The sequence below is a fragment of the Myotis nattereri genome, assembly GCF_964212035.1.
Source record: "Myotis nattereri genome assembly, chromosome: 17".
In the NCBI taxonomy this organism is placed as follows: Eukaryota; Metazoa; Chordata; class Mammalia; order Chiroptera; family Vespertilionidae; genus Myotis; species Myotis nattereri.
In genome coordinates this window covers 32,222,860-32,250,811 of record NC_138092.1, presented here as the reverse complement: position 1 = coordinate 32,250,811, position 27,952 = coordinate 32,222,860, and the positions used below count along the sequence as shown (strand labels likewise).

Below are 27,952 nucleotides of genomic sequence, written 5' to 3'. Positions count from 1 at the left end.
TTTCCAATAGCCCAGGAAGTAGACATGCTGTGTCCCCATTTTACAGATGAGAAAACTTCCGCATAGCAAGGCAGAGTGACCTGCCTGTGGTCACAGAGCTGACAAGTGGGAGAACTGAGATGACCTTTACATTCTGGCTTCCGAGTTCACACTCTCAGCTGCTGTGTGCTAGAGGATTTTAAATAAATGAAGGTGTAAGAGCTGATGAGCTCTGACGGCTGTCTTGGCCTGATAAAGCTAAGGATGTATTGTGGCATTTTTCTCTTAATATGTATCAGTACATCAGGTAGGACTTAGAACTGTCGAAGGTTAATTATGATTCATTGTAGAGAAGCAAATTGTCCAATAGTTTACATTTTGTTGTCTTTTGTTTATATCTGTAAATGTACAAGTGCTTTGCAGGCAAGGAGGTAAGAGGTCATTCTAAGAATTGATCATATTGATACTAGAAATTAATTATTTTGAATACCAGAATTTTAAAAATGGATTTTGGAATCCCTATTTTTTTTAGTGGATTTCCACCTTTCTCTTCAAACTCAGATTTTTACTTGAAATTATACTGCATATTTCTAGCAATATGACAGCATAAAAATATGTAGCCTCAGTTGAATGACCGAAGAAGTAATCGGTTAGGGAATTTATCAGGGTAAAATTTCCTGCCAAATAATACTTTAAGATCATTTGACTAACTGGTTTCATCAAGACTTTCCTGTCATTCAATGCTAGGAAAAAAAGTGAATTTTATATTTTGTTATTATAATCATGTTATTCAGAACAGGGGTATGTGAGCAGCAGTGTTTGCTGGTGACTCTGCTGCTCCTTTCTCTCTGAAAGGGGAGATTGCTCGTTCCATTTGTTACGTTTATACCGAGTTGCACTGTCCAGTACTCCAGCCGTGGTGAGGGTTTCACTCCTGTGCCGCCCCTGCCAGCCAGCATTTTCTAACACTGATCAGTAAGGTTCATGACCAGCTTCAGGATGGCAGCTAGGGAGGTTTTAGCTTATATAAAAAGTGCCTAATATACATATTATTGATACTGATTTGATCATTCGCTTATTCAAGAAATCCAAACTGAGCAACTACTATGGTACAGGCGCTGCACTGGGCAGTTCAGATAAATGATCAACAGCATCGTCCCTGCCTTGTAGTGGTCATAGTCCCGGGGCGTGCAGCTGAGGAAAACAGCCAGCGTGATGCTGTTAACTTCTCAGAGTGGAGCATGGGGCAGCATCCGGAAGGAGGGACACCTCGCCCAGCTTTTGTGGGGGAAGGGGTGCGGTAAGGCCTCCCATGTGCTGTGCTGGAGCTGGGTTTTGAGGTGCTGACAGAAGTGACAGGAGCTGGCAGGTGGGAGCAGGGGTAGAAGTGCCTGCAGAACAAAGACGGAGACATAAGGTGTAAGAAGACGCGGTGGGAAAGCAGGCAGGCTTCACTTCTTGGAGCATTTCAAATGTGATGTTTAAAATTCTTTTAAATATTTTTATTGATTTCAGAGAGAAAGGGAGAAGGAAATAGAGATAGAGATATCAATGATGTTAATCATAGATTGGCTGTCTCCTGAACCCCCGCTACTGGGGATCGAGTCTGAAACCTGGCCATGTTCTTTGAGTAGGAAGCAACCATGGCCTCCTGGTCCATAGGAAGACACTCAACCCCTGATCTGTACCAGACAGGGCTGATGTTTAAAATTTTGAAGCTGGGTCTAAAAGTGACAGGAAGCCACTGAAACATTCCAAGCACAGGAGTCACATGATCAAATCCAGATTTGAAAAGAGGAGTTAGAGAGGAGGTAAGAGGGCAGATGCATTAATCTAGCAATGGGAGCCTGAACTGTGGTGGAAGCGATGGATAGACGGATTTCATAGACTTCATAGTGGACATAATTTGATGGGAGAGGCGGCTGATTGAGGGGTAAGAGCTGAGGATGATTCCTGTGTTTCTGACTTGAGTGAATGCATGATGGAACCTTAAAGGAGATGCAGGAGGAAACAGGGTAGCAGGGAGATGACTGGCCTGATGTTGGAGATGTTGGGTTTGCACCTTGGTGAACCACCTCTGGTGGAGTCACCTTTAAATGGTTAGAAGCATATTGTTCACAACTAACAACTGAGCTTTTAGTTTATTTGCTTTTTATCAGTACTCATTATTATACTTTGAACAACTTCCAATAGTCTCACGATATTTTTGATTGCACAGGTTACAGAATGCTTATTCCTCTCACAGTCTAGCTAATTGATAAATTCTAAGAAAACCTAAAGTCAAACTCATTTTTAAAACTTTTTCTCTTGAGGTATAGTTTATACACAGATAGGTGCGCCAATGTTGAGCACACAGTTTGGTGAACTTGTATCTGTATAAAAGTCCTTGTACCCGCTACTCAGGATGCTTATAGCACCCAGAAACCTCCTCTTCCCCGTCGCAGTAGCACCCTGCCACAGGTAACTGCTGTCCTCACCTGTACTGTGTAGATTGTTGTGCCTACTTTTGAATTTAATTCAATAGAACCGCAAATCAATTCATACAAATATATATATATATCTTTTTGTGACTAGTTTTTATTGCTCAACATCCTGTCTTTGAGTTTCATCCATTTTGTTACATAAAATAATTTGGTCTTATGCATTGCTAATTGCTGTAAATATACTTTAAAAATCTGTTCTACATTGGTGGCTATAGTGAATGTCTCCAGTTTTTGGTTATTATGAAGAAAGGTGCTATGAATATTCTTGTACATGTCTTTTGGAGGACATAAACACACATTTCATTGGCTATATAAAAGTCTACATATAATTTCTAGTTCACATTAGCACCAAATAATTCTGCTTAGACAAAACTTTCTGGTTACACACACACACACACACACACACATACACACACACACACACATGCTTATATTATGTAGATTGATAAATAGGTGGATGGAGAGCTAAGGAGGGAAGGAAGGAAGGAAGGAAGGAAGGAAGGAAGGAAGGAAGGAAGGAAGGAAGGAGCGAGTGGAGGAGGAATAAGTATAACCCAGTTTTAGAAAGTGTACCAAAATATGGTTGGGCTTTTATGTGTACCAGCTCATTTTCAACTCTAATTTTAGAAAATTTAATGCAATGAGAGTAAAATAAACCCAATACTAAAGTTTGGAATGAGAAAGTATTTGGAAAAAGTTAGGAATGATTTTTAGTTCCTTTAAAATTTTGCATACTTTCTTTACTGACTATTTATATTGTCAACTACATTGAAAATTGGCATAAAATTATTAAAGTGATATATTCTGACTCCAACTTACAGTAGCTAGTTGCTCCTTGAAAACCCTTCTTATATTTGTCTTTCAAATGCCATACTAGATTTTTTTTCTCTATTAGTTTTTGTTTTTTTTTAACACCGTGGAAACATCGATGGGAGAAAGAAATTATTGTTTTTATTTCTCAAAAGATTGAAATTCTTAAATTCAGTTGTAATTCTCAGATACTCTAAGGAGCCTCCAATTTTCATCAACCGCTTTGCAAGCATCCCAGGAACTTCTCTAGGTCGTTAGTCATTCCTAAGAAATGCAATCATTCTGTTATCAAGCTGCCCTTAAAGCAAAACAAACAAGCAAACAGCAACACAAAAGTAAAAAACATCTACTTCTGTTGGTGGGTTTTTAAAAGTCAAATGAAAATGAAGCAGTTTCGCAGCCTGTGTCTAGTTGGTCCTTTAATTTAGATTTCCCCTTATTTTTGCAGATACTTAAAGCTTCAAAAAGACTGCCCCACTGCTACAGGAGGACCAGCCTAACCATACGCTCCAAAAGATGGCTGAGATAGATCTTGTGAAGTAATTACTGAGCACACCAAGATCTTTGCGAGTGAACACTAAAGATGTTTTCAATGAATCATAGTCCACTGGCATTTTAGGGTATCTCTTTTTTTTAGAAACAGAAGTTACATGTGATGTTACATTCCTGCATGTCCTTTTTGGGTAGCATTAGTGAATCCATTGCATTGCTTTCCCTTCTTTTTTTTGGTGACACAGCTTTTAGTCTTTCCTGTATTAATGTGTGTTTTTCAGGCAACACGTAATAATTATATTGATGATGTAGCAGCACACGTGTTGGCAGGGCTTTGATATATATTGTCAGGCACGAACACTCTGTTGGGCTGACGTGCAAACTGCGTTAAACGGGATTTAAAAGCCATAGGACTACCTTGCCTCAGCACCCTTAAAAACAGAGTAGAGTCATTAGGAGCTGTGAACATTTGAGTTGTATATCTCTGCACTGATATCCTTTTAAAAAAAAAAAAGCCTACATTGCTTCAAGTATTCAGGGCAAAACTCAAAATGTGAGATTTCTATAGCTTTAGCTCATTAGAAAAAAATTAATATTTCATTGAAAGTTTTAAATTATCATGGTTAATTTATTTTTGAAACTGAGGGAGAAATAAATTCCTCGCTAGGGCCTAGGGAAGAGGAATGGCCTGCTATACAGCACGCTAAAATGCTTCTTGGCACCTCATATCGATCACATAATAGCTCTCCACTGTTTAAATGTTAAGGACATCTGTATAAATTCCTGGTGTATAACTTAGAGACTGTTCTGCCTTTGGCTGATTAAGTAAAGCCCTCACAACACTACCAGTAAAGACAGCCCGTGCGCGCTTACTCAGCGAAGTCAAGTCTGGGGTCAGCCTCCAGGGGGTTCGTTCAGGAGGGGCCCGGAGCACTCCCCAAGCGAGCCAGGTGCCTGCTGCTGCTATTTCACAGCCTCTGAGCCTTTTCCTTTCTACCCTGAAGTTCCAGAAGGAACTTTTAATGTGGTGAATTCGTGGCTCAGAAATAGTTGCTGTGATGAAACACTCCTCTGTTAGGAAAGAAGGTAGCGACAATGTCCGTTTGAAAGGACCATAAGCTATGTAAAAAGCCATAGAAGCGGTTTCGCTTCCCTGTCAGGGGGAGCTCTTGATCATGTCAACATTGTTTTACGATGAGGTGATGTTTTTGCTGCTTACAGGGTTCAAATCAAAGAGGTTTTATTTTTTTGTTGTTGTTATTAGAGATCATAGTTATAAGGTAGTAAGTTATGCATGTTGACCCCATGTGTAGTGAAACCCCAAGTAATAACTTACTTAAGAAAAGCAATAATTTTCTAAAGCTGTGATATGGGTAATATAGAGTTGCTACTCAGATTCTAATAATGCTCTTAATTCATATTGTGAATTATAGAACACTACTTTTTATAAGCCATATTTTTTTTAGGGAAACTTAGGAGTGACATAACAGATAAATGAGTAAAATAAATTCTACTGAATTTTTTATATATAATGGTCTCTAGAACTCTGGAAATAGAAGGTTCCTTATGCTGTGGTCCATTTCAAATACTTTTAATTCCAAATATCTGAATTAATGAGCCTTGTCTTCACACATACATGCCAAACTGGGCAACATCAATGGATTTCCTAAAAATAATGTAAATGTCTTCTGTTTAATGTTATTCGAGTGCAATAAAATGCAGAAGGATTCTTCTCTATATTGTCATTATTCTGAAGTATATTATTTTTTATTTGTTACCTAATATAGTCAGTTCATTTTATACTTACTAGTACTTTAGAATATTATAGCATTTTTGATGAATACAATCGCCAAGGAGTACCTTCCCCCCCATTTCTGACTCTATTTCTAATAGGTGAGGCTTATTTATTTTGTTTAGCATTTACCATTATGCTACATTTCCAGGGGCAGGATTGCAATGAAATAGCCCCTGTATCCATTCTTTGCAGGTTTTTGTTGGGTCCTAGGAGTTTGGGTAACTCCCTGGAGAGGCCTCCTATTCCCTGTCCCCTGTACCCTCTACTGTTCCACAGTGACCAGTGACCATCCGTGCACAGTGACCTCTGACTGTGAAGAAATTAACTTCACCCTCGTTGAGCTTCTGCGGCTCAGGAAAGTGTTGTTTTCGCCTCCAACGTGCCCAGAAGAAACAATGAAAATAAAACTTGAAACTAAGGGTGAGCAGGCTCACCTTTACTGAATGCACTTACTCTGCAAAGTGCTTTGTGTTCAGGGAGTTGAGTTTCCCCAGCAGAGGGGTGTTATCTCTGCTTGGAGGAAACAAGGGTCAGGCAGGCTGAAATGCCTGCAGGCCTGAGGCCATTCACGGTATTCTAGAGTGGGCACCGGGGAATGTGGGCACCAGGGAACGACCTCCTGAGGGATCTGCAGGTGTTGCTGATTCCACTGGAAGAGAGCTCCATGAGATTTTTGAACTTTTCTTCAATCCTGTATCCCTGATGCCTATGACAATGCTTCCTATTAGATGGTGCGCTGCCTAACTTGATGACAAGGAGGTTATAGTTAATAAGATCAAGAGCCTGTGTGTGTGTGTGTGTGTGTGTGTGTGTGTGTGTGTGTTTAATGTCCTGGATACCCTCTTGCAGCACTGGCCAAAAAGTGTACGGCCCTCAAACTCATAAAACCCATTCTTTGCAAAAATCCAAGACCTGCGCTTCTCTAGTATCTGTTTCTCTTTCAAGAAAAGTAGAGACGTGTGAAGTGATGTAACCACTGACCTTGACAGTTTGGGCACTCGATTTTCTCAGCCGCTGCTTCCTCCTTTGCACAGAAAGGGAGATAAGACCTTTCCCCATCTGGTGTCGGGAACAAGAGTTGAGTGAGATGTGCTTAGCACTGAGCCTGGCTCACTAGCTTTCAAAGTTGGCTCCCTTCTCACCTAAGGACTGAAAAGAGAAATTGCTTGACCAATAAAAATCTCTTCCTTGCATCAGAAGCCTGCGGCATATTCTCACCTCCAAAAAATGAAATGTTTTCTATGAATGAATGTGGGGAATCGGGAACCACAACATCCAGTGATCTGTGATTGCCTCCCTACTCCCACCCTAGACCGCACCCACACTGTCTCACTTTGTGGGGAATAGACACAGTCTGTGATTTTTATGTCTCCCAAACTGTTTGCCCCATCCCCACGCCAACACCTGTACACATGTGTTCCTAGAAATACCCCCAAATTAGATCGGTACCTACTGGGTCTATAATTGACTGGTCTACCTTGAAAGTTCACTAGATCCTAACCTGTATTAAACAGTAAGCAGATACGAGGTTATGAATGCAACAAGTCTGCTTATAAACACATAGTCAGGTAACGTGTCATTGTCTTCCCTGTGGGATGGGTGTTCTTTGGCCGGTCCAAGTTCTTGGTGGGTTTCACTCTGCTTGCTAACCCCATTTCTAGAAGAGACACTGGGATTCACTCAGTGAAATTCTGACACAGGTGGGCTCTTTGGCCAATCGCAGCTCCTCAGCAGGTGAACTACTGCACATCTGGGCTCACCTGTTAGGGTCACCTGTTAGGTGTGAAGTCCTTAAAGCAAGCATGTCAAACTCAAAGGCTAACCGGATCAAATAAGTGAAGCGTGTGGGCCGTGGGCCACAAGGTTGACATGCTTGCCTTAGAGCAGCGGTTCTCAACCTGTGGGTCGCGAACAATGAAAATACATCCTGCATATCAGATATTTACATTACGAATCATAACAGTAGCCAAATTACAGTGATGAAGTAGCAACGAAAATAATTTTATGGTTAGGGGTCACCACAACATGAGGAACTGTATTAAAGGGTCGCGGCATTAGGAAGGTTGAGAACCACTGCCTTAGAGGAATGCGACTAGTGTTCTCAGTCGGGTGACATACTGCATCCCGTTAAAGCACAGGGTGCCTATTATAAAGTAGTCTTCTGTTTTTAGAAGGCAAAATATTTAACAAGTTTCTCCCTACCCAGTTTGCCTTTGTACTCATAGAGGAGCTTAAAGGTGGTGGAGATAAGCACCAGCAACTCTCTTATCAAGGAGAAACATGTAGCCTGACACCTGATACCTAGTTGTATGCTTGGTGACTTTTATAAGTAATTCAAATAAACCTGACCTTAATATAACACATTTCATGTGTAAAGAATTCGGGATTTAGGAAAATTGAATTGTTTGCCAAGAAATATTTTTTAAATTATATCAATTTGAGTTCATTTAAATATGGTTCTATATTTTGAGACATTGAATGGTGACTTCCATAGTACTTATTTTGCTTTGTCTTTACTTTTCAGAAACAAATATAAAAACAGATGATCCAGCACAAAAAGCAAAAGGTGAGATTATCAAATAAACAGTCTTTCAAATATACATCTGAAAAAGCCATTATACCATCCATGAAGACCATGATGATTTTAGTTTATGTTACTAGCTAAAATAAATTGCCACTGGGTTTATTCTTTCAATGATTTCATCAACGAACGTTTATTAATATTCTACGTGGACATTAGGGCTATGGCCCTGGAGAGAGATTGCCTGCCCTCTAATCCCAGTTTTGCTGTTCACTCTGTGTCCTCGAGGATTACAGAACCCTGTGCCTCAGCTTCCTCTTCTGTGATAGAGGAACACTACCACCAGCTTCAGAAACCATGAGGCTCCTGTTTCACAATAGCAATTTAGTGAAAATGCATGTCAAGTGCTCAAAGCAGTGTCTAGCACAGACAAAGCACTTAGAAAACAGTATTTATTGTCACCTATATGGCAACTGTGCTAGGTATAGAGGTCCAAGGATGACTAGATCACATTCCCTTTTCTCAATGTACTCCAAATTGTTGGAAAGAAAGACATGCAAACAAAGTCACGTCCATATAGAAAGGATCCTCTCTGCCTTCCAGGAGTTTATTACAAAGGCATTCTTCATAACCCAGTGTAGCTTTAATTCAGCTCCCATAAAGACTCCTACACTTAGAGTGAGGAGCTAAAAAATTATATGGGTGTGACAGAATGGTGGTTGTAAATCTTCAGTAGTTAAACATTATTACAGTTTCAGGAATGCCTTTAATTTGTAGTGATGAAGGCAGTGTCTACATTGAAAAGATACAGGACACATAATGGAGAAGATCAATCCTGCTCTGTATGTAAATAACACTTAATGAGCATGTGGAGTTACTGGCCTCTGGCCATAATTTTGTAGCCCACCGGCTGGGAACTAGGCATGTAACTCGTGTGTGTGTGTTTTTCTGATTGGTTGTTTTTAATTTTTTATCAAAGTTATGTAGAGATATAGTTTCAAAAGTTATGACTTAAAAGCAGTAGTCTTCTACCTTACTACTCTCTGTCCATGAGTCCCATTCCCAACTTCCTTTTAGCTGGTTCTTCTAGTACAGTGGTTCTCAACTTTGGCTGCACAATAGAATCACCTGGAAGTCTTTTTAAAATCCTAATTTCTGGGCCTCATCCTCCAGAAATTCTGTTTTTTTCTTATGGGGTGAGGCCACAACATTAGTAACAAAGAAACAGAATTTCGGGAGGATGAGGCCCAGAAATCAGGATTTTAAAAAGATTCCCAGGTGATTCTAATGTGCAGCCAAGGTTGAGAATTACTGTTCTAGTACTTAAATGTTGCGTGTCTAAATAGCTTGTTTCTGCGTTTTCTCCTCACTCTTGGAAACTGTTGATTGACTTTTTTTTTCCGTACACTAACTGGGATTTAGCTCAGCCATCATCCATAAACTCTCAGGTTGCCTGAGCTCCCCAGCCTTCCATTATATTCATGATGTGTTCTTTTTAGGAGGGAAAAAAAAAAAAGGCAGGGAGGAGGGTACTAGCAGCTTTCCATAGAACTCATCACTTCTGCTACTTCACAGCTCTGCCTTCCTCTGCCTGCTGGATACCATATTCTCTTGGCTTTCCTCCGACTCTGTACTATTTGCTTTTCCTCAGCCTCTTCGGTCGGACACTCCTCTCCCTGAGCGCCAAACATCGGGGTGCGCCAGGACTCAGTCCTCAGAGAGTTTCTGTCTACACTGTCTTGAAGATATCATCTAATCTCATGGCTTTACATATCTGAGTTTCAAAGATTGCCACGTTTACCTGCCTGATGTCTACCTGATGACCTCAATTGGATGTCTAATCATCACTTCAAACTTACATATAAAACTGAACCCCCGACTCCCCCATCCCACTCCTCCCATGAATCTTCTCCTTCATGCCTCCCCAGTCTTCCATTAGCAAATCCTGTCAGCTCTCTCCAGAGTGTATCTGGAATCCAACTTCCTGCCTCCTTCACCTACTATCAACACGGCTTCCAGCCACCGCCATCTCTCGTCAGTTGCCTGACGGGTCTTCCTGCCTCACCTCTCTCTCTGTGATCTCTCTCAGCAATGTAGTCACGGTGATGCTTTGAAAACCTAAGTGTGTGATGTGGCTCAGATGCTTCCAGCGTCTTCATATCTTTCTCACTAAAACGAAGTTCTGTGCAGTGGTTTACAAGGCCTTGCACGTCTGTCCTCTCTTCCCTTACTACGGTTTCCTCCCCAACCTTACAGTCTGTGACTTTCCTTTGCTGACTCGACTCCAGCTACACGGGCTTCCCTGCCAAGCATATATAGGGCTCGGGGCCTGTGCACTGCCCGTTCCTTCCAGGCGCAGTGTTTGTCCCGGATGCCCACCCAGCTTGCTGTTGTCATCTTTGCTCACCTGTTGCCCTCTCAGTGAGCCTCCCGACTCACCTTATTTCAGGGCATCACCCCCTTACACTCGATTCTGTTTCCTCGCTTTGTTTTCTCCATAGCAGTCGCCACCGTGGGATTGGATTTGATAATTTATTCTTGAGTGCTTCTTTTCTGAACTTGCCACTGCAATCAAGTGTCTGTGAAAACACATTTGTGTCTCTTTTGCTCACTGCTGCATTTTCGGCGCCTGGCATATAGTAGACCCTCAGTAAATTGTTGCTGGATGAATTTCTATTACTTCTTAATTATTAAGAATTAATATGAGCCCTGGCTGGTGTGGTTCAGTTGGCTGAGCATCATCCCGTGCACCAAAAAGTCGCCAGTTGATTCTTGGTCAGGGCACATGCCCAGTTTGTGAGCTCAAGCCCTAGTAGGGGGCGTGCAGGAGGCAGCTGATCAGTTTCTTTTTCTTTCTTTTCTTTTTTTTTTTTTTTTAAATATATTTTATTGATTTTTTACAGAGAGGAAGGGAGAGGGATAGAGAGTTAGAAACATCGATGAGAGAGAAACATCGATCAGCCGCCTCCTGCACATCTCCCACCGGGGATGTACGCGCAACCCAGGTACATGCCCTTGACCGGAATCGAACCTGGGACCTTTCAGTCCGCAGGCCGACGCTCTATCCACTGAGCCAAACCGGTTTCGGCCAGTTTCTTTTTCACATCAATGTTTCTCTCTCACTCCCTCTCCCTTCCTCTCTTTCTAAAATCAATAAAAACATTTTTTTTAAAACATTTAGTATAAACAGACAATAAAGGCTCTATAAAACCAAACAGTAGGAGTAAGAACCAGACTCAGATAGCACTCCTAGGATGGAAATCTATGGGAGATCTAAAACTTGAATGGGAGACCCAAAACTATGAGAAATATATGAGAGACCAAAAACTTTAGTAGCATTGGGATAAGAAAACAGAGTGATTATGTCAACTCTCCTGTGACTTAATAAGTCTAAGCTCAGTGGATACGTGAAGTCATCATACTTACGCTCTTTGGAGCACAGACTTAACCAGGAAAAGAAAACCTATACTTAAAAACACTTTAACTTTCAGTGTCTTTGTCCAGAAATGAGGATGATGATTCTTACGTCTCATAGGGTATACTTCATTACTGGAGGATAAAGTGAAAATAGTATCTGTAAATAATACATGTAGTCTGCTACTTTCATTCTCCTAACCTCAGTTGGCTACTATTATTATCCAGATATACGGACTTGGGAGTGTTTTTTATAAGTAATTACTACCCTATTGAAAACCCTGTTTGAGCAAATTGTCAGCTTTGGGAATTCCATTTATTTATTTTTTTACTTATTTCTATGATGCTGTTAACTGATAGGGAAGGGAGAATATTGCATTTTTGGAATATGCAGTGAAAAAATTGAATGTGTTTTGTCAATTATACCCCAATCTAAAAAATTGAATGTGTTTTGTCAATTATACCCCAATCTAAAAAATTGAATGTGTTTTAATAGTCCTATCTTAATTTCATAATATAGAAATGGAGATTTTTTAAAATTGAATTTAGTGGGGTGACTGGTTCATAGACTTATATAGATTTCAGGTGTACAATTCTATAATACATCATATGTATATTTATTGTGTGTTCACCACCCCAGTCAAGTCTCCTTCCATCACCATTTATCTCCTCTTTACCCTCTTCTTCCCCTCCCCCCCCCCACCCAACTGGAGATTTTTAATGGTAATTATTCATTTGCCTCAGCATGAATTATTAGATTGCCTAATTTTCTACTTGTATTATCTTCCCTCAAGTATATTGGTGAGGAAATATTGACAAGATTGGGAAGATTTTGTTTTTACTTAGAATTAATAATTATATGATCCCTTTCTTTTAAAGAATTAGATTTAATTTATTTTGATAGAGTCTCGGGTTTGGGATAGGATTTCTTCCAAAATAGGCCCTCATTTGGAGATGCCAGATTCTTAAATGGAATCAGATTATTTATCTGATTTTCAGATGAAATTGCTATATCAGTTTCTCCCCACTGGATGTCATGTTTTCCCACATATTCCATATTTCACAACCATAAAACATAGTGTGAACTACAAAGTAATGCAATATGAAAACGGCTCACTAGATGTCTAAATCAAACAGTTATTCTTCTTCACTCATTTACTCAGTAACATTGAATACCTACTGTGTGCCAGGCTTTGGTTTAGGCAGTGGGACCAAGACAGTCAATAAAATCAAAGCCCCAGTTCTCACAGTACTTGTATTTGTGTGTGTGTGTGTGTGTGTGTGTACATCTGTATCTGTGTGTTTAAACATATGATTCGAATATAATAGACAAAATATAAAAAATAGAATATAATAGGCAGTGATACCTGTGAAAATAAATATACAACAGGACGAGAGTACAGAGAATGACAGCGGGCAGGGACGTTGCTCTATCGGCCTCTTGGACAGTGACGTGAAAATGCAAGGGAGTGAGCTGTGCAGCCACCTGGGAGAAGAGAGGTCCTGGTGGAACAGCACATCCTTAGTCGCTAAGGTGAGAAGCACTTAGCAAGTGTGAGGATTAGCCAGAGTGTGCGAGGGGTGAGGGGAGTGTGGGAGGTCACAGGGGTTGCAAGGTTTGAGTCACAAAGGCCTGTGGAGAAGGACTTTATAAATATATTATCTTGAGTGACACTGGAAGCCACTGGGAGATTCTGAGCTGAAGATTCATATTTTCTGCTTTATGCTTTAAAAGGCTGGTTCTGGCTCTAGGGGTGCAAGATTGGAAGCAGGGAGACCACATAGAAGACGATGGTGATGGTCCAGGGAGAGATGAGGGCAGCCAGGTTCAGGGCTGGGGTAGAGGCAGTGAGGGAGGGTGAGATCTGCATGTATTCACACATAAAGTCAAGAGGATCTGCTAATGGATAAGGATATGGGGTGTGTCAGAGACGACTCAATAATGGTTCTATGCTACTTCAAAGGTGTGCTTTCACAAACTCATTGACTATGAAAGTATGCAATGTGCTACTGATTTCATATATACAAAATGTCAGGTAGTATTTGAGGATTTGTGAGCCTTTAAAGAAATTTGAAAGCCCAGCCAGTGTAGTTTAGTGGTTGAGCATTGACCCATGAATCAGGAGGTCAAGGTTCGATTCCTGGTCAGGGCACATGCCCAGGTTGCAGGCTCAATTCCCAGTGGGGGTCATGTAGGAGGCAGCTGATCCATGAAACATCATCATTGATGTTTCTATCCATTCTTCTCCTCTCCTCTCTCTGAAATCAATTTTTTAAAAAACATATTTAAAAAAAGAGATTTGAGGAGCAACAGAATACTCTGCCTGAAAATGGGAAATGTGTTCTGGCTTACGTGTGTGTGTGCGTGTGCGTGTGTGTGTGTGTGCGCACGTGTGTGTGTTAAAATTTCATTTGGATCAGACACTTTACCTGAAATAGTTTCCCTTTGATTTAGAGTAATAGTTAATATCCCATGATATTATTTATCACAATTAGGGATATGCTGAAACAGTATATTTTGTGAATGTCTGTAAGAAGGCATTTAAAGATTTCCTGGTGAGTGTTTGTGTTCTTTAAAAAATAATAATTAGTGCCCTAACGAAACACCAGGTGGCACTAGAAAACAAGTCTCAGATTAACACTGTAAATGGTTCTTTACAGAAACCACATGCATAAATGCACTTTAGAGAAAAGGCTGAGATGGCTGTATTATAGCCAGGCAATCAGCTTGGTGCAACTGGTACTCCTACAAATACTTCCTAGTTTTCTGTGAGCATGAGGAAAATAGATCCACCAAGGGCAGTAATCATGCCTAAATGAAAAAATATTTTTGTGTTTTTTAAAATTTTTTCTACGAAGTTTTTCCTGGGATTCTTGCAACCATATATAACATCTCTGAGCAAAACTGAAGAGCATTGCCTGAGGATTGAAAACGAGACTCCGTAGTGCAGCACATACAAGCATCTCGTCCTCTGGCTCCTGCTATGGCTTTCCTCCGTTCAAAGCGCTCCTCCTTGCCTCCGCCTCACACTCACCTGGCAAACTCCTGTTCCTTGGGGCTGAGCCGAGAGCTTACCTGTGCCAGGAGCCTGCCCTGGCTGTGCCCGCATCGCTCCACCAGGAGGTGGGCTTCTCTGGGCTTCCAGAACATCCAGGGCTCACAGAATTTTAGTGCATATTTTGAGTTTTCTTCTTAATTTTTAGACAACAAAGTTCTTAAGGATGGAAACCATGACTCCCCTACCCCCAACCCCAGTATAAGTCTAGGTTCTCCAAGAAACACAACCAACATGGTGTGTGTATGTCTAGAAAGAGAAAGGGAAGTAGAAAGAGACAGAGACGAGTTATTTTAAAGAATTGGCTCGTGATTCTATTTGGCTAGCCAGTCCGAAACTCTACAGGGTAGGCAGGCAGCCTGGAGACCCAGGGAAGAGTTGATGTTGCAGCATCAGGCCAAAGGCCGTTTGGAGACAGAATTCCCTCTTCCTTACGGGCGGAGAGGGGGTCATTTTCTTTAGACCTTCAACTGATTGGATGCGGCCCACCTACCCTTTGGTGGATAATCTGCTTGATTCAAAAACCTATGGATTTAAATGTTAATCCCATCTAAAAATACTTTCACAACAACATTCATACATATTTGACCAAATATCTGGGTGCCTAGCTAAATAGACACACAAAATTAATCATCACATCCCTCCAGTGGCACCTAACCATAACACAGTAGGAGCTGAATAAACAGTTGTAGTATGAAAAAAGAGGTAATAAATCCCTTTTCCTTTACTTGGGTCTCTTCATCTGATGGTGATAGTATGAGATGCAAATGGTGGGCGGGTAGAGTTCATAACAGAAATATCAAAGTATGAGCTTTAATTGTCAACAGTGTACTACATTTTGTATTTTCACATAGGTTTTCAATTCTTACCAAAAATCTTGTAAATTGAGTATTTTTCAGGCATTATTTTTCCAAATACATTTTTTCTTCTTTCTCTCTCTACTACTTCTGGTACTTCAGTTACTTGCTAGACTGCATGATAACGTTCTACAGGTTTCTGAAACTTCATTTTCCCCCCATTTTCCTTTGGGTTGTATAATTTCTGTTGCTCTGTCTTCAAGTTCAGTGACTTTTTTTCTTTTGTCATTTTATATCTGCCATTGAGCCCATTTAGTAAAATTTTCATTTCCGTTACAGTTCTTTTCAGCTATAGATTTCCAATTGCTTTTTTAAATAATTTCTAGTTCACTGCTGAGAATCAATATCTGTTCAGTCCTTAATGCCATGTTTTGCTTTAATTCTTTGGACTCATTTATAATCACTGGTTTGAAGTGTTTTTCTAATGAACCCAATATTTGGGCATACTCGGAGGCAGTATCACTGCTGTGATATTGACTTTTTTTTTTTTTTAACTGAGTGTGGGTCAGGAGGGCACTGTTATTTGCACTCTAGTAATTTTTGGTCAGAAGCTGAATTTTTTATATAATTTGTTGTAGCCACTCTGGAATTGTTGGTGTCTCGTAGATGGTTCGCTTGTCTGACTCAAACTGAAAATTCTGTTTCCCCCGCAGTGTGAAGCAGTACTGCCTCTGCTCAGGTGTTTTGGTTTCCAGCTGCTGTGTAGTCCTCTAGACCAGTGGTTCTCAACCTTCCTAATGCCGCGACCCTTTAATACAGTTCCTCATGTTGTGGTGACCCCCAACCATAAAATTATTTTCGTTGCTACTTCATCACTGTAATTTTGCTGCTGTTATGAATCGTGACATAAATATCTGATATGCAGGATGTCTTTTCATTGTTACAAATTGAACATAATTAAAGCATAGTGATTCATTACAAAAACAATATGTAATTATATATGTGTTTTCCGATGGTCTTAGGCGACCCCTGTGAAAGGGTCGTTTGACCCCCAAAGGGGTCGCGACCCACAGGTTGAGAACCGCTGCTCTAGACATACTAGTAGTTGAATGGTCCGTTATAGATTTGGGCAGAATTCATACTCAGAATTTGGGGCTTGCTTCTGAGATTTACTATCTAAATTGTTGGTTGCTTTGCCAGCCCAAGTTCTGCTGTTTTATACCTCAAGCCAGTACTTTGTGTTACCCACGCTGTGTGTGCAGGAAGAATACAACAATCTTGCACATTTCACCAGAAGCAGTTCTGTCTTTCAAAGGTAGATTTGTGTACCTTTGTAGACATTAGCCTTCAAGAAGGCCCCAGTGATTCTTGCCTTCTAGCTCATCCCTCTGTGCAGTCCTTTCTCCACTGAACAGGGCTAACCTGTGTCACCACAGGAGGGCATTTCAGAAATGACAGAATGTGACTTCGAGGCTAGGTCATGAAAGACATTGCAGCTTCTATCTTTTTTTTTTTTTAATATATTTTATTGATTTTTTTACAGGGAGGAAGGGAGAGAGATAGAGAGTTAGAAACATCGATGAGAGAGAAACATCGATCAGCTGCCTCCTGCACATCTCCCCACTGGGTATGTGCCCGCAACCAAGGTACATGCCCTTGGCCGGAATCGAACCCGGGACCCTCAAGACCACAGGCCAACGCTCCATCCACTGATCCAAACCGGCTAGGGCTTGCAGCTTCTATCTTGCTTGCCTTTGGGTTACACACTCTGGGGAAACCGGCTGCCATGTCATGGGCCTCCATGGGTGGCCCTTTGGACAGTTCTGTGTAGCAAGGACCTTGTGTAAGGTGACACATGGTTATGGTTGTTGTAAGCTACTGAGTCGGGGGTAGTTTGTTTTGTAGTCATATACCGTTGACTCTTGAACAACGAGGGGGTTAATGGCTCCACCCTCCTGCACAGGTGAAAATTCTACATAGAACTTTTGACTTCCTAAGCACTTAGTTGTCCTTTGGTATGTTCGGCGGCTTGGTTCCAGAACCCCCGTAGAGAAAAAAATCCACAGATGTTCAAGTCCTCTATATTAAATGGCATAGAACAGTGCATGCCATTGGCCCTCTACAGCCACAAACTCCCAGCGGTGGATTGAAAACAGTACAGGAATTTATTTTATAACTTTGTGTATTTGTGGACTTGTGCAGTTCAGACCTGTGATGGTTAAGGCTCAACTGTATAACTAATGCCTCCTCCCTGAGTTGGGGTTTGCCTGCCTTTCACCAGGCTCCATGGGCTTCCCCGTGAGGATAGAAAGTTATTAGTCACCAGGGATTTGTGCAGAGTTTATTCTAAGAATTTGGATCTCAGCCCCCTGGGACTCTCCTGCTTCTAAAATGTGCCCTTTACATGTCTGCGTGCTTTGTTGCTGTGAGTGCTGTCATCTGCCTGACGGATGGTGTTTGGGGAGCACCGCCATACAAGAAAGCCCAATGTAGAAACAAAAGCAGCTTTTCAAAAGTCATCCCTTTGGTTCATAAGTCTACCTGTCTTTGGTCATTTTCCAGTGCCTTCCAATAGTTGTTTTCATCATGTTCAGTGATCTTTTGTTGAGTTAATGAACTACAAATACTAACACTCTCAGAATATTAGAGAGCTGGCAATCTCAAATTTGTAAGCCATCCTGAATTGTCTTACTGTGAACTGCCTAATCATATCTTACTTTTTGCCTTTTTCTTGTTGACTTTCAGTGGCTTCAGTTATATTACTGATGTTAATCCCTTGGTTTTTAAATTGTAAAAATATTTTTCCAGTTGGTTCTTTACCTGTGAGCTTCATGTGTAACGTTTTACAGATAACATGATTATTGGGATAAGTGAATTTATGAATGAACACATGAGAGAAGGGTATTCTCTGGTCTTGGAACAAGTCCAACAATATCTGCTTGCTTTCAGATATATATATTTCTATTACAAAATAAACAATATATACAAACACATTGAAAAACTTTGATTCAGAGGCTGGGGAGTGTGAAACATGGTCCCTCACTCATTTATTTATCTTATTGAGATAAAAGCTATTGTATCTGGCTGTCATCAAGATTCAGTTATTTGGCCTCAGGATTGTTTCCCTTGATACACGAGTTCAATCGAGTCATCACTGCCTTGAACTTGATGACTTCATGGTCAGTATGTATAGGTCTTCTGTCTTTTAGCTGCCTATTGGAGGTGCCTTGGTTCCTTGTTTTGGGCAGTCCCTAAAACACTATATATTCCTCATCATTAGCGCCAATAGCCACTTAGATGTAGCACAGGCTGGGGTTTCAGTTCAGCCGCACACGGCACCGTGGTACTGTCCCAGTCCTGCAGCAGAGCAGTGCAGCAGTGGCACACTTAAACCAACTCAGGGAAAAGCTTCAAGAAAACAATCTCCCGCCCTCCCATACAGCTGTGAAAAGAGGTTAAGAGATAACTGCTGTTAAAGATTTATTATAGTCATTACATTCAACAGCTACAGTAGTTTGCGTGGTTCCTAAAATATACCAGCAGTTATTGTCTGATTACTTCTACAGATAAGTTAATTATAGGAGATTTCTGACTCTTATACAGCCTGATTTAGAGAGAAGTTTAATTACAGCAATTTTAGTGATTTAAATAAGCTCAGCATATATTACCAGTCTCAGCAAGTGTAGTGGAGGTTTTAAGCTCTGTTGAAATACACATTTTCTTTATTTTTGTTTTTTTTTATTTCATGATCTTAACCATATTGTAGTACAAGCAATAATTTGGGACACCTGTCTCCACCAGAGTGGCTATCCAGTCAAACACACCACAGGACAACAACAGCAAATTCTTCGCTGTCATTAAAATCCCATTCTAATGCCTCCCATTGAGCAGGCAACATTTTACAAAGCTAATTTCTGTAACGATTGTCACAACATGAGCAGGGAAATAAAATAGGTTTCTTATGGGGAAAAAAAAGCCAGATAAGTGTGTTCTAAAATTATCTTTGGGACCTAATTTTTTTTTAATTGATGGGAAATACGACCCTGCCTTCCAATCAGAATAACCCACTTTACTGTGTAATAACATGTTATTTATACACTGAAGCAAATGAATGATTAACATATTAGCCACCTATGCCCAAGCTTGCTTAAAATTAAGCTTTCCAAAAAAAAAAAAAAAAAGTGCCATAAAAAGAAAAGTGCTATCATACTTGAGTATATTCGTTTCTTTACTAGTGAGCAAACTTCAGATTGGAAAGTGCCTTATGTGAAAAACGCATTACTGGAACCTCGGTTTGATTACAGAGCTCTTTTTCACAGCACTTGTCATCCTTCTGATATACTGGTAGAGTGTCGTGGCATTGACAGTGGTAATTCTTGCCATCTGTTCATATGTCTTTCACTTAAAAATCAAGTGTGTGTTGATAGTAGGAAGTATTCGTAATAGTGGAAATAAGTCAAGTCCTCTCTGTTTCAGTTTGGGTGATTTTCTCCGATTCTGCCCAGGAAACGGGTCCACCCCTTAGCCCTGACAGCATGGAGGATCAGCCATGCTTTTCTCCTTTGCTGGAATGCTTTCCCTTCCCCTTCCCCAGGCAGGCCCCACAGTCCTCTGCAGTGCCGAGCCCGGTCAGCCGTGGCTCAGAGCAGGGTGGGCGTGGCTGGAACCTGAGGTGACACAGACACTCAGGGATGGGACAGGAAATTAGGCACAAACAGCAGGCGGGGGACTGGGAAGCCAGACAGTAGGCAACAGGCAACTATATCTCAGCAACGGGGAGAAGCCACTGTCACAGGGAGTCAGGAACAGCCCGCAGTGAGGCTAGGGGCAGGAGGATGTTTGCAGGCAGAATATTTCCACATGGAGGAGAAGCACAGCCTTCCTCCAGAGACGCCCGCAGACCCCAGAGCCCATTGCTGGCTCTCCCACCACGGCGACACGTAGGAGCTGGTCCAGATGACGGCACTGGGCACACCGTGCAGCAGCATCAGCAACATCCATGGTTTGTCGGCTGCCTTAATGCTTTTCTGTAACTTTCCGCTTTCCTTCTTGCCCGCCATCTAGAACATGCGAAGCTATTCTATGGATAATTAACTGCTGTTGAAACTCATGATGCATCCAAACACAGCCAGATTCCAGTGAGGCGCCAGCATCTGATGCAGCATTTCTCAGTCCCACCTGCAAACGCGATCACTTGCAAACTGGTCTGGGTCCACCCCCACACATTCTGACTCCCCAGCTCAGGGGCACGGTGACTCCCAGGTGAAGGCCTGGCTGAGGCATGCTGGGTCCGCTGCGCTGCTTACCTGGTCAGTCTGGTCTGTGTACTGGGACCATCTTAACTAAACATTTTTCCCTGGGTCCACCTGGTTCAGGTACTATTCCTTGCTGCTATTGGAATCCCATTGGAAGGGACTGTTTAACTTAATAAAACATAAAGACCACAAGAGGCTTATTTGAGAAGAGCTGAAGCTATCCTGTGGTAAGGTAATTAAACAGCCTCTTAAAGTCAAGTGCATGAGCCTCAGATGTAAGCCGGCCTAGGGTCTGAGTATCACTGACCGCCTCCTCTGTGTGGAGGTGCGATGCTGGGTTGGGCTGGGAAGGTGTCCAGGACTGACTCTGACGATGGACCCATTTCCTCCTTCATGGCTCATGTCTGTCTCATCTGTAGACTCCTCTCTGACCTCGCATGGGTTCATTCCTTTGCTATTGTACATTCCAATCAGGACAAAGAGAATAATGGTAATGAATTCTTAGTTGCCATCTACACATGCTCAAACTGCAGGTCTTAAAAAACCTGACTTTTGTCAATGATATTTTCATAGGTTTAGCTTTTTCTGTTGTTATTGTGATTTTCTGTGTTTTATCTCTCCCGGTAGGGCTTGGCTGTTCCTTCAACTCAGAAGGTGCTTGGTATTTAACCATTTAGTGGGTCATTGCCATAGACCCATCTTGGGTTGCCAGGGAGAACTTTTTAAAAACTCTTATCATTAAAGTAATAAGAAAACATCAGTGAGGTGGTTAAAGACTTCTATTTCATACATCCTGGAAATTGTTCGCTACTAGACATCTCAATTAAAGCAAATTTGCAGTAACTCATATTGTAGATTCTATTTCAAGTCATAAGTATATTTGTCCACTTAGTTATGGTAAAATCAAAAAATACTGAATTTTGGCCTTTGGGTTGATTTTTAAGGAGTCAGCACGTGTGGGTGAAGGGAGTGAGAGAAGGAATTGTATATATTCTACTGCGTTTACTTATACAGGGGAGTTGTCTGTGTTGGGTGAAGGTATGGCCTCTGGCACCAGGTCCTGGGACTTCAGCCACACCCCTGTGTGTTGACCTTCTTAGAGAGTGAGCAGGAGGCCTGAGAAAAGGGACAACAGCTTCTCGCTAAGAGGATGCTTTCTTAATTTAGCAGATATTTCACCTTATTGTATTTGCCGTGCTCTGTGGAGTGCCCTGAGAACAAAGTACATATAAAACTACAATACAAGGAAGTGAGGTTATGAGCAAAATGCTGTGGGGGCATGAAGGAGAGCGAGCTCACTGCTCGGGGAGATGGACAGCTGGCAGCTGATGTCTTTGTGGAGGGATGATGTGAGCTGGTCCTCAGGTAGTAAGCCAGGGTGGTTTCTGTGGGATTCTGTTTGCTGCATCTACCTATGAATTCAGACACTTTATTTTTAATGATGGGATGATGGGTTGATACAGAAAACTCCAAGGTCAGTCCCAGGATATCAGGATGCTCTCTATAAAATAGCTTAAATTGATTAGAGTCCTGTCTTGAAACTCTTGAACCTACCACTTTTGGGGAAAATTGTTAATTTGTTATTTTCTAATAACCAGTGAATTTTACACTTTCTCTCTTTTGATTCTTCAGTGCCATTGATGGTATCTTCCATTTGTTCCTTTCCTGTTTCATATAATAGACTTAACTAGAGCCAACTTCTAGGACTATTTGTGTGTGTGTACTAGTATATATAGTTTATGTGGAGCCTTCAGGGCTAGCTAGCTACCAACTCTACCAACCCTGCTCAAGTTGTGCAAAATATCTTTAAACTTTAAATAAAGGTGATGAAACCTACTTATACAGCATGGAGCCTTTAATTGATATGCTTTCCATAAGAGCTAAGATTTGATAAAGGTGTATTTCAGGTGCTAACTTTGATTTTGATGCTTCATTGAAATTTGGCTCCTCTCTCCCAAGGCTCACTGACTTCTCTGTGCATTTATGCCACCATATTAGTGATGTTATTAGTAATGTCATTCAGCAAGTCATAGGGTGGAAATAGCATTAATTGCAAATTATAGCTTCCCCATAAAACCAATGAACTTAGGTGAGCTTTTTATTTCCGTGCCCTGTCACTTTGATTCATACCGCATCTTGCTTTTTTTAACTGCTGCCACGTGCATGTCTCAGCAGTGTATTTCTCATGGCCCTCGTAGGCAGTCACGAGAGTGAAGCAGATAGGACCCAGCAGGGCATGCGATGTGTGCCATTAATCGCTTACCTCTGTGCAGCGAGGAAGGAGGCCAGAGGCATCTTGTCTCCTACCCCCTGAGACGTTTGATAATAGCTCAACGCTGCACTTCCTGGAGTATTTCTTTGTGATTAGAAAACACGAGTGGAGAGACTAGTTAGGGGAAAAAATGAGGATTTTTTTTTTAAATTTAGTTTTTGTTTAAATATATTTTTATTTATTTCAAAGAGGAAGGGAGAAAGAGAGAGAGGTAGAAACATCAATGATGAGAGAGAATCATTGATCAGATGCCTCCTGCATGCCTCCCATTGGGGATCGAGATTGCAACCTGGGCATGTGCCCTGACCAGGAATTTACACTGACACCATGACCTCCTGGTTCATAGATAGACACTCAACCACTGAGCCATGCCAGCCAGGCAAAATGAAGAATATTTTTAAAGTGTTTTTTAGACAAATAATAAGTATCAAATATACTCAATGCATTGGCACTCACTCTTGGTCAGTCATCTTAGACCAAGTTTTTTGTTTGATCTGTTTTGTTTTTATTTTTTACTTATTTATGTATGTATCTATTTTAACATAGTTTTATTGATTTCAGAGAGGAAGGAAGAAGGAGAGAGAGATAGAAACATCAATGATGAGAGAGAATCATTGATCAGATGCCTCCTGCATGCCTCCCATTGGGGATCGAGATTGCAACCTGGGCATGTGCCCTGACCAGGAATTTACACTGACACCATGACCTCCTGGTTCATAGATAGACACTCAACCACTGAGCCATGCCAGCCAGGCAAAATGAAGAATATTTTTAAAGTGTTTTTTAGACAAATAATAAGTATCAAATATACTCAATGCATTGGCACTCACTCTTGGTCAATCATCTTAGACCAAGTTTTTTGTTTGATCTGTTTTGTTTTTATTTTTTACTTATTTATGTATGTATCTATTTTAACATAGTTTTATTGATTTCAGAGAGGAAGGAAGAAGGAGAGAGAGATAGAAACATCAATGATGAGAGAGAATCATTGATTGGCTGCCTTCTGCATGCCCCCCACTGGGGATCGAGCCTGCGACCTGGGACCCTTGACAGGAATTGAACCCGGGACCCTTCAGTCTGCAGGCTGATGTTCTATCCACTGAGCCAAACCGGCTGATCTGTTTTGTTTTTAGATGAAAGTGCGTGACTGGGTGTACTGATTGGAGCTTGAGGCTGTAATAACACTACAGGAAATTTGGAGATATGGGTATTGTTTAGTCTGTGTCTGCCTTTAAAGTAGCCACCATCTATTTTTCTTCCTATTCATGAACATGTTCCTCGTTTAAATTCCTCTTACTGATCAGTTGATCCACACTTGAAAATTGTGCATAGTGAAAGGGGTCCTATTATTATGTCTCTTCCAAATCCTACTTGCCATTTGGCCTTGAGCTTCTTATTTGCTACTTGACCTTGAATAAGTCTCTTAGCCTTTTGGTGCTTTGCTTTTTTTCATGTGTAAAATACAGAGATGGAGTTTTTGTGTAGACCGGGTGACCATTTCTCTTTGTCATGCTATACAGATATGAGCAACTATAATCATTACTTTTCCTCGTATTATTATTTTACATAAAATATATGCAAACCCCAAATCCAGATGCTGTTTATTACTATTGGTTTGTATATGTTTCTTTTCTAAGAGGCTCTGGATGAATTTGATAAATTCACTCCTCACGACCATCCAATATATTTAACGACTTAAGAGCAGGAGGAGAATACTGATTCTTCAGGGATGTTGCCCTAGAAAGTGTTTGTAGGTGGGACATGAACATCCAAAAGCCGAATGAGGTGTGTGCGTATTGGAGAGCTATTTGAACATGGTAGTGGCATCTCATTAAAGAGTAAGTTATGCTTTCCTTCTACCTTGGATGTTAAAGCTTTATTAACACTGGGTTTGAAACAGCTTCCAAAAAAATAACCCACGCTAAATGCTTAAGGGATTTATTATAAAACTCAATAGTCCCGTTAATTTCTGTGGATGCTTTAAATTGCTGGGGTAAACACTGTGTTCAGCCAGGAAGCAAGATCCTGCGTCCTCCCAGGACCCTGCTTGATTGTGCCATTGGTATCTCCTTCTTTAATTAAACTTGTCCGAACATAGGAGCAGCTGAAGCGTTTACTGTATAAATATTTTCACGCCCAGTGTGCAAGTTTAAAACCCTGCTAAAAAGAGTTTGCCATCTGTTAAAACCCAAACATGTGGTGTGCTGTTGCATAAAAATAAGTTGCATATTATTCATAGAAAGAATCACAACATGTGCCATATCTTGGGAGCTGACCATAATCTGTGCTGTTTTAGAATGTCATCACCCTCTAAGTGACAGTATGACCAATAGTGCTTTGTTAAAAGACAAGATAGTCTATAAACATAATGAAATTAACATATGTATTTTTATTCAAATGAAAACAGATTTATCTAAATGTAAGTTTTACTGATAAGAAATTAAAATGTTTTTGATATTTTCAAATTATTTCTAGGAGTTTTATGTTTAAGTTTCCCCACTCTACCGCCCCCCGCCCCCCAAAGATTTTAGTCATTTCACTTAGGCAAGAATTTCATTCTGTCCCTGCATTGCCACTCCCTCAGCCTGTGGCAGCCTCGCCTCTGATTCTTGTAGTCACTATACTGTGACTCCTTGCCTTTCCACGTATACGCACTCCCGGCAAGAGAACCTTCCCAACCTCAGGCTATGGTCAGCCACTCATTTAAACCACCAGCTACACCACAGTTCTAGTTCTTCCACATCCTTACCAACAGTTAGTATGGTCAGTCTTTCTAATTTTAACCTTCCTAATAGATATGTAGTAGTATCTCATTTTGGCCTTAATTTGCATTTCCCTAGTGACAAATGATGTTGAGCATCTGTTCATGAACTTAAGTCTCATTCTTATTTCTTCTTTGGTGAACTGTTTGCTCACATTTTCCCACACCCTTTTTTATTGGGCTGTTAGGATTTTTTATTGAGTTTTGGGAATTCTTCATATGTTACTAGAGTTCCAGTGCACAAATTTGTGCATAGGTGGGGTTCTGCCGGCCCTGCCCCCAATCGGGGTGGGGGGGGCTATTGGGGGCGGGACTGGCGGGGGGGGGGTGTGTTTCAGGTAGTTGGCTGGCCAGCCCTACCCCCTGACCCAATTCCTGGTTGAACTCCCGCCGAGTGGAAAATTTGCATATTAGCCTTTTACTAGGTGTACCGGTTAATAATGGCGCGTAATAATGGTGGATTTTGTAATCAAAGAAAACACGATAATTTTAAGAGAAACATCAAAAGTGCTTTATTCAAAGTAATGTCCATCGCTAGCTACACATTTCCCCCATCTTTAGGTAATTTGTGGATACCATCCCAATAGAACTTTCCTTGTTTTGAGACAAACCATTCAGATACCCAATTTTCCACTTCTTCATACATTTTGAAGTGCTGCTCAGAAAATGCGTGTGCCATCAATTGGAACAAGTGGTAATCTGAAGGAGCAAGGTCTGGTGGATACAGCGGGTGGGTTAATACTTCCCAGGCAAGATCTTTTAATGTGTCTTTAACTGGTTTTGAAGTGTGTGATGGTGCGTCATCATGAAGCAAAATTACTTTGCCCTGTCTTCTGGCACATTCTGGTCTTTTCATGATCAAAGTGTGGTTCAAATTGATTATTTGTTTTCAGTAGCAATCAGTATTAACGGTTTCACCTGGTTTTAGAAGCTCATAACACACCAAACGCAGAGCATTGTCTTCTTTCCAAAGCAATTTGGCCTTGTAGTCATGTTGATGGTTGACCTGGATCAACCCATGATTTTGTGCATTTGGGATTCTCAAAATAAATCCACTTTGCATCACCAGTCACAGTTTGATGCAAAAAAAACTTTCGTGCCGTTGAAGCAACATTTTACTGATGACTTTTTGGTTTTCCATTTGTCTTTCATTCAGTTAATGTGGCACCCATTTTCCTTCCTTTAAAATCTTTCCCATTGCTTGTAAATGATCAGAAATTGTTTGCTGAGCAATGTTTAATCTTTCTACAAGTTGTTTTTGAGTTTGACACTCATCTTCATCCAATAATGCTTGTAATTGTTGGTCTTCAAACTTTTTCGGTTGACCTGGGCGTTCTTTGTCTTTCACATCGAAATCATCATTTTTAAAGCATTTAAACTAGCGTTCACAAGTATCTTAAGATGGAGCATGTTCACCATAAGCTTCCCGAAGTATACGATAACTTTTTCTTCAAAATAAAGTGTGAATTAAAACTTCCTGCAAATGCTCTTTTTTTTTGGCATGAAATTTGACGTTTTTAAGCATAAAAATATCTATGATGTTAACACCTTCAGCAAATTTGACATATACATCAACATGTGTAACTCCATCAAATCGCATATTTATCAACATATGTGTAACTCCATCTATTGACAAAAATCCACATTATTAACTGGTACACCTAGTATTGTATAGGATTTTTATAACACTTTTATCACATAAACAACTTATAAATAGTTTCTTTCAGCTTCTGGCTTGTCTTTTCATTTTCTTAATAGGCAGTAGCTTCTGAAGATTTTTTAAAAATTTTAATGAAGTCCAATATATGAATTTGTTTTTTTATGGATGGTGCTCTTGGAGTTTTACCTAAGAGATTTTTGCCTAACCCAAGGTCACAAAGCTTTCCTCTTATTATTTTTTTGGTAAGAATTATGGTTTTAGGCTTGTATTCCATTTTGAATTGTTTTTTGTATGTGGTAAATGTGTAGATGGCAGTTCATGGATAACAAAATATGAATATTTTGTTATTCAGTGGAATTCGTTGGAAAGATTATTTTTTTCCTCTGAATTGCCTTTGTCTTGATTATTGTAGCTTTATAATAAGCCTTAAAACCACAGACTATTAGTCTTTAAACTTTGTTCATATTTTCACAGTTGTTTTGGCTATAGTAGTGGTCCTTTGTATTTCCATATGAATTTTAAAATTAGTTTGTTAATTTCTACCAAATAAGGAAGCCTGCTGGGATTTTGACTGTAATTGAATATAATCAATTTACTTATTTGGGGAGAATTGAGATCTGTATTATGTTATTTTATAACAACATATAATTATTAAAT

General features: G+C 40.6%; 1 protein-coding gene across 2 annotated transcripts in view; it reads left to right on the top strand.

Annotated features, from left to right (window-relative positions):
* Positions 1-27,952, top strand: part of ASPH (aspartate beta-hydroxylase) — a 166,337-nt gene that overhangs the window by 83,915 nt on the left and 54,470 nt on the right. For both annotated transcript variants that reach the window (XM_081111506.1, XM_081111505.1), the window contains one exon: positions 8,084-8,125. In XM_081111506.1, coding sequence (XP_080967632.1) covers positions 8,084-8,125 — 42 coding nt within the window. The remainder of the gene's footprint in view (positions 1-8,083; positions 8,126-27,952) is intronic.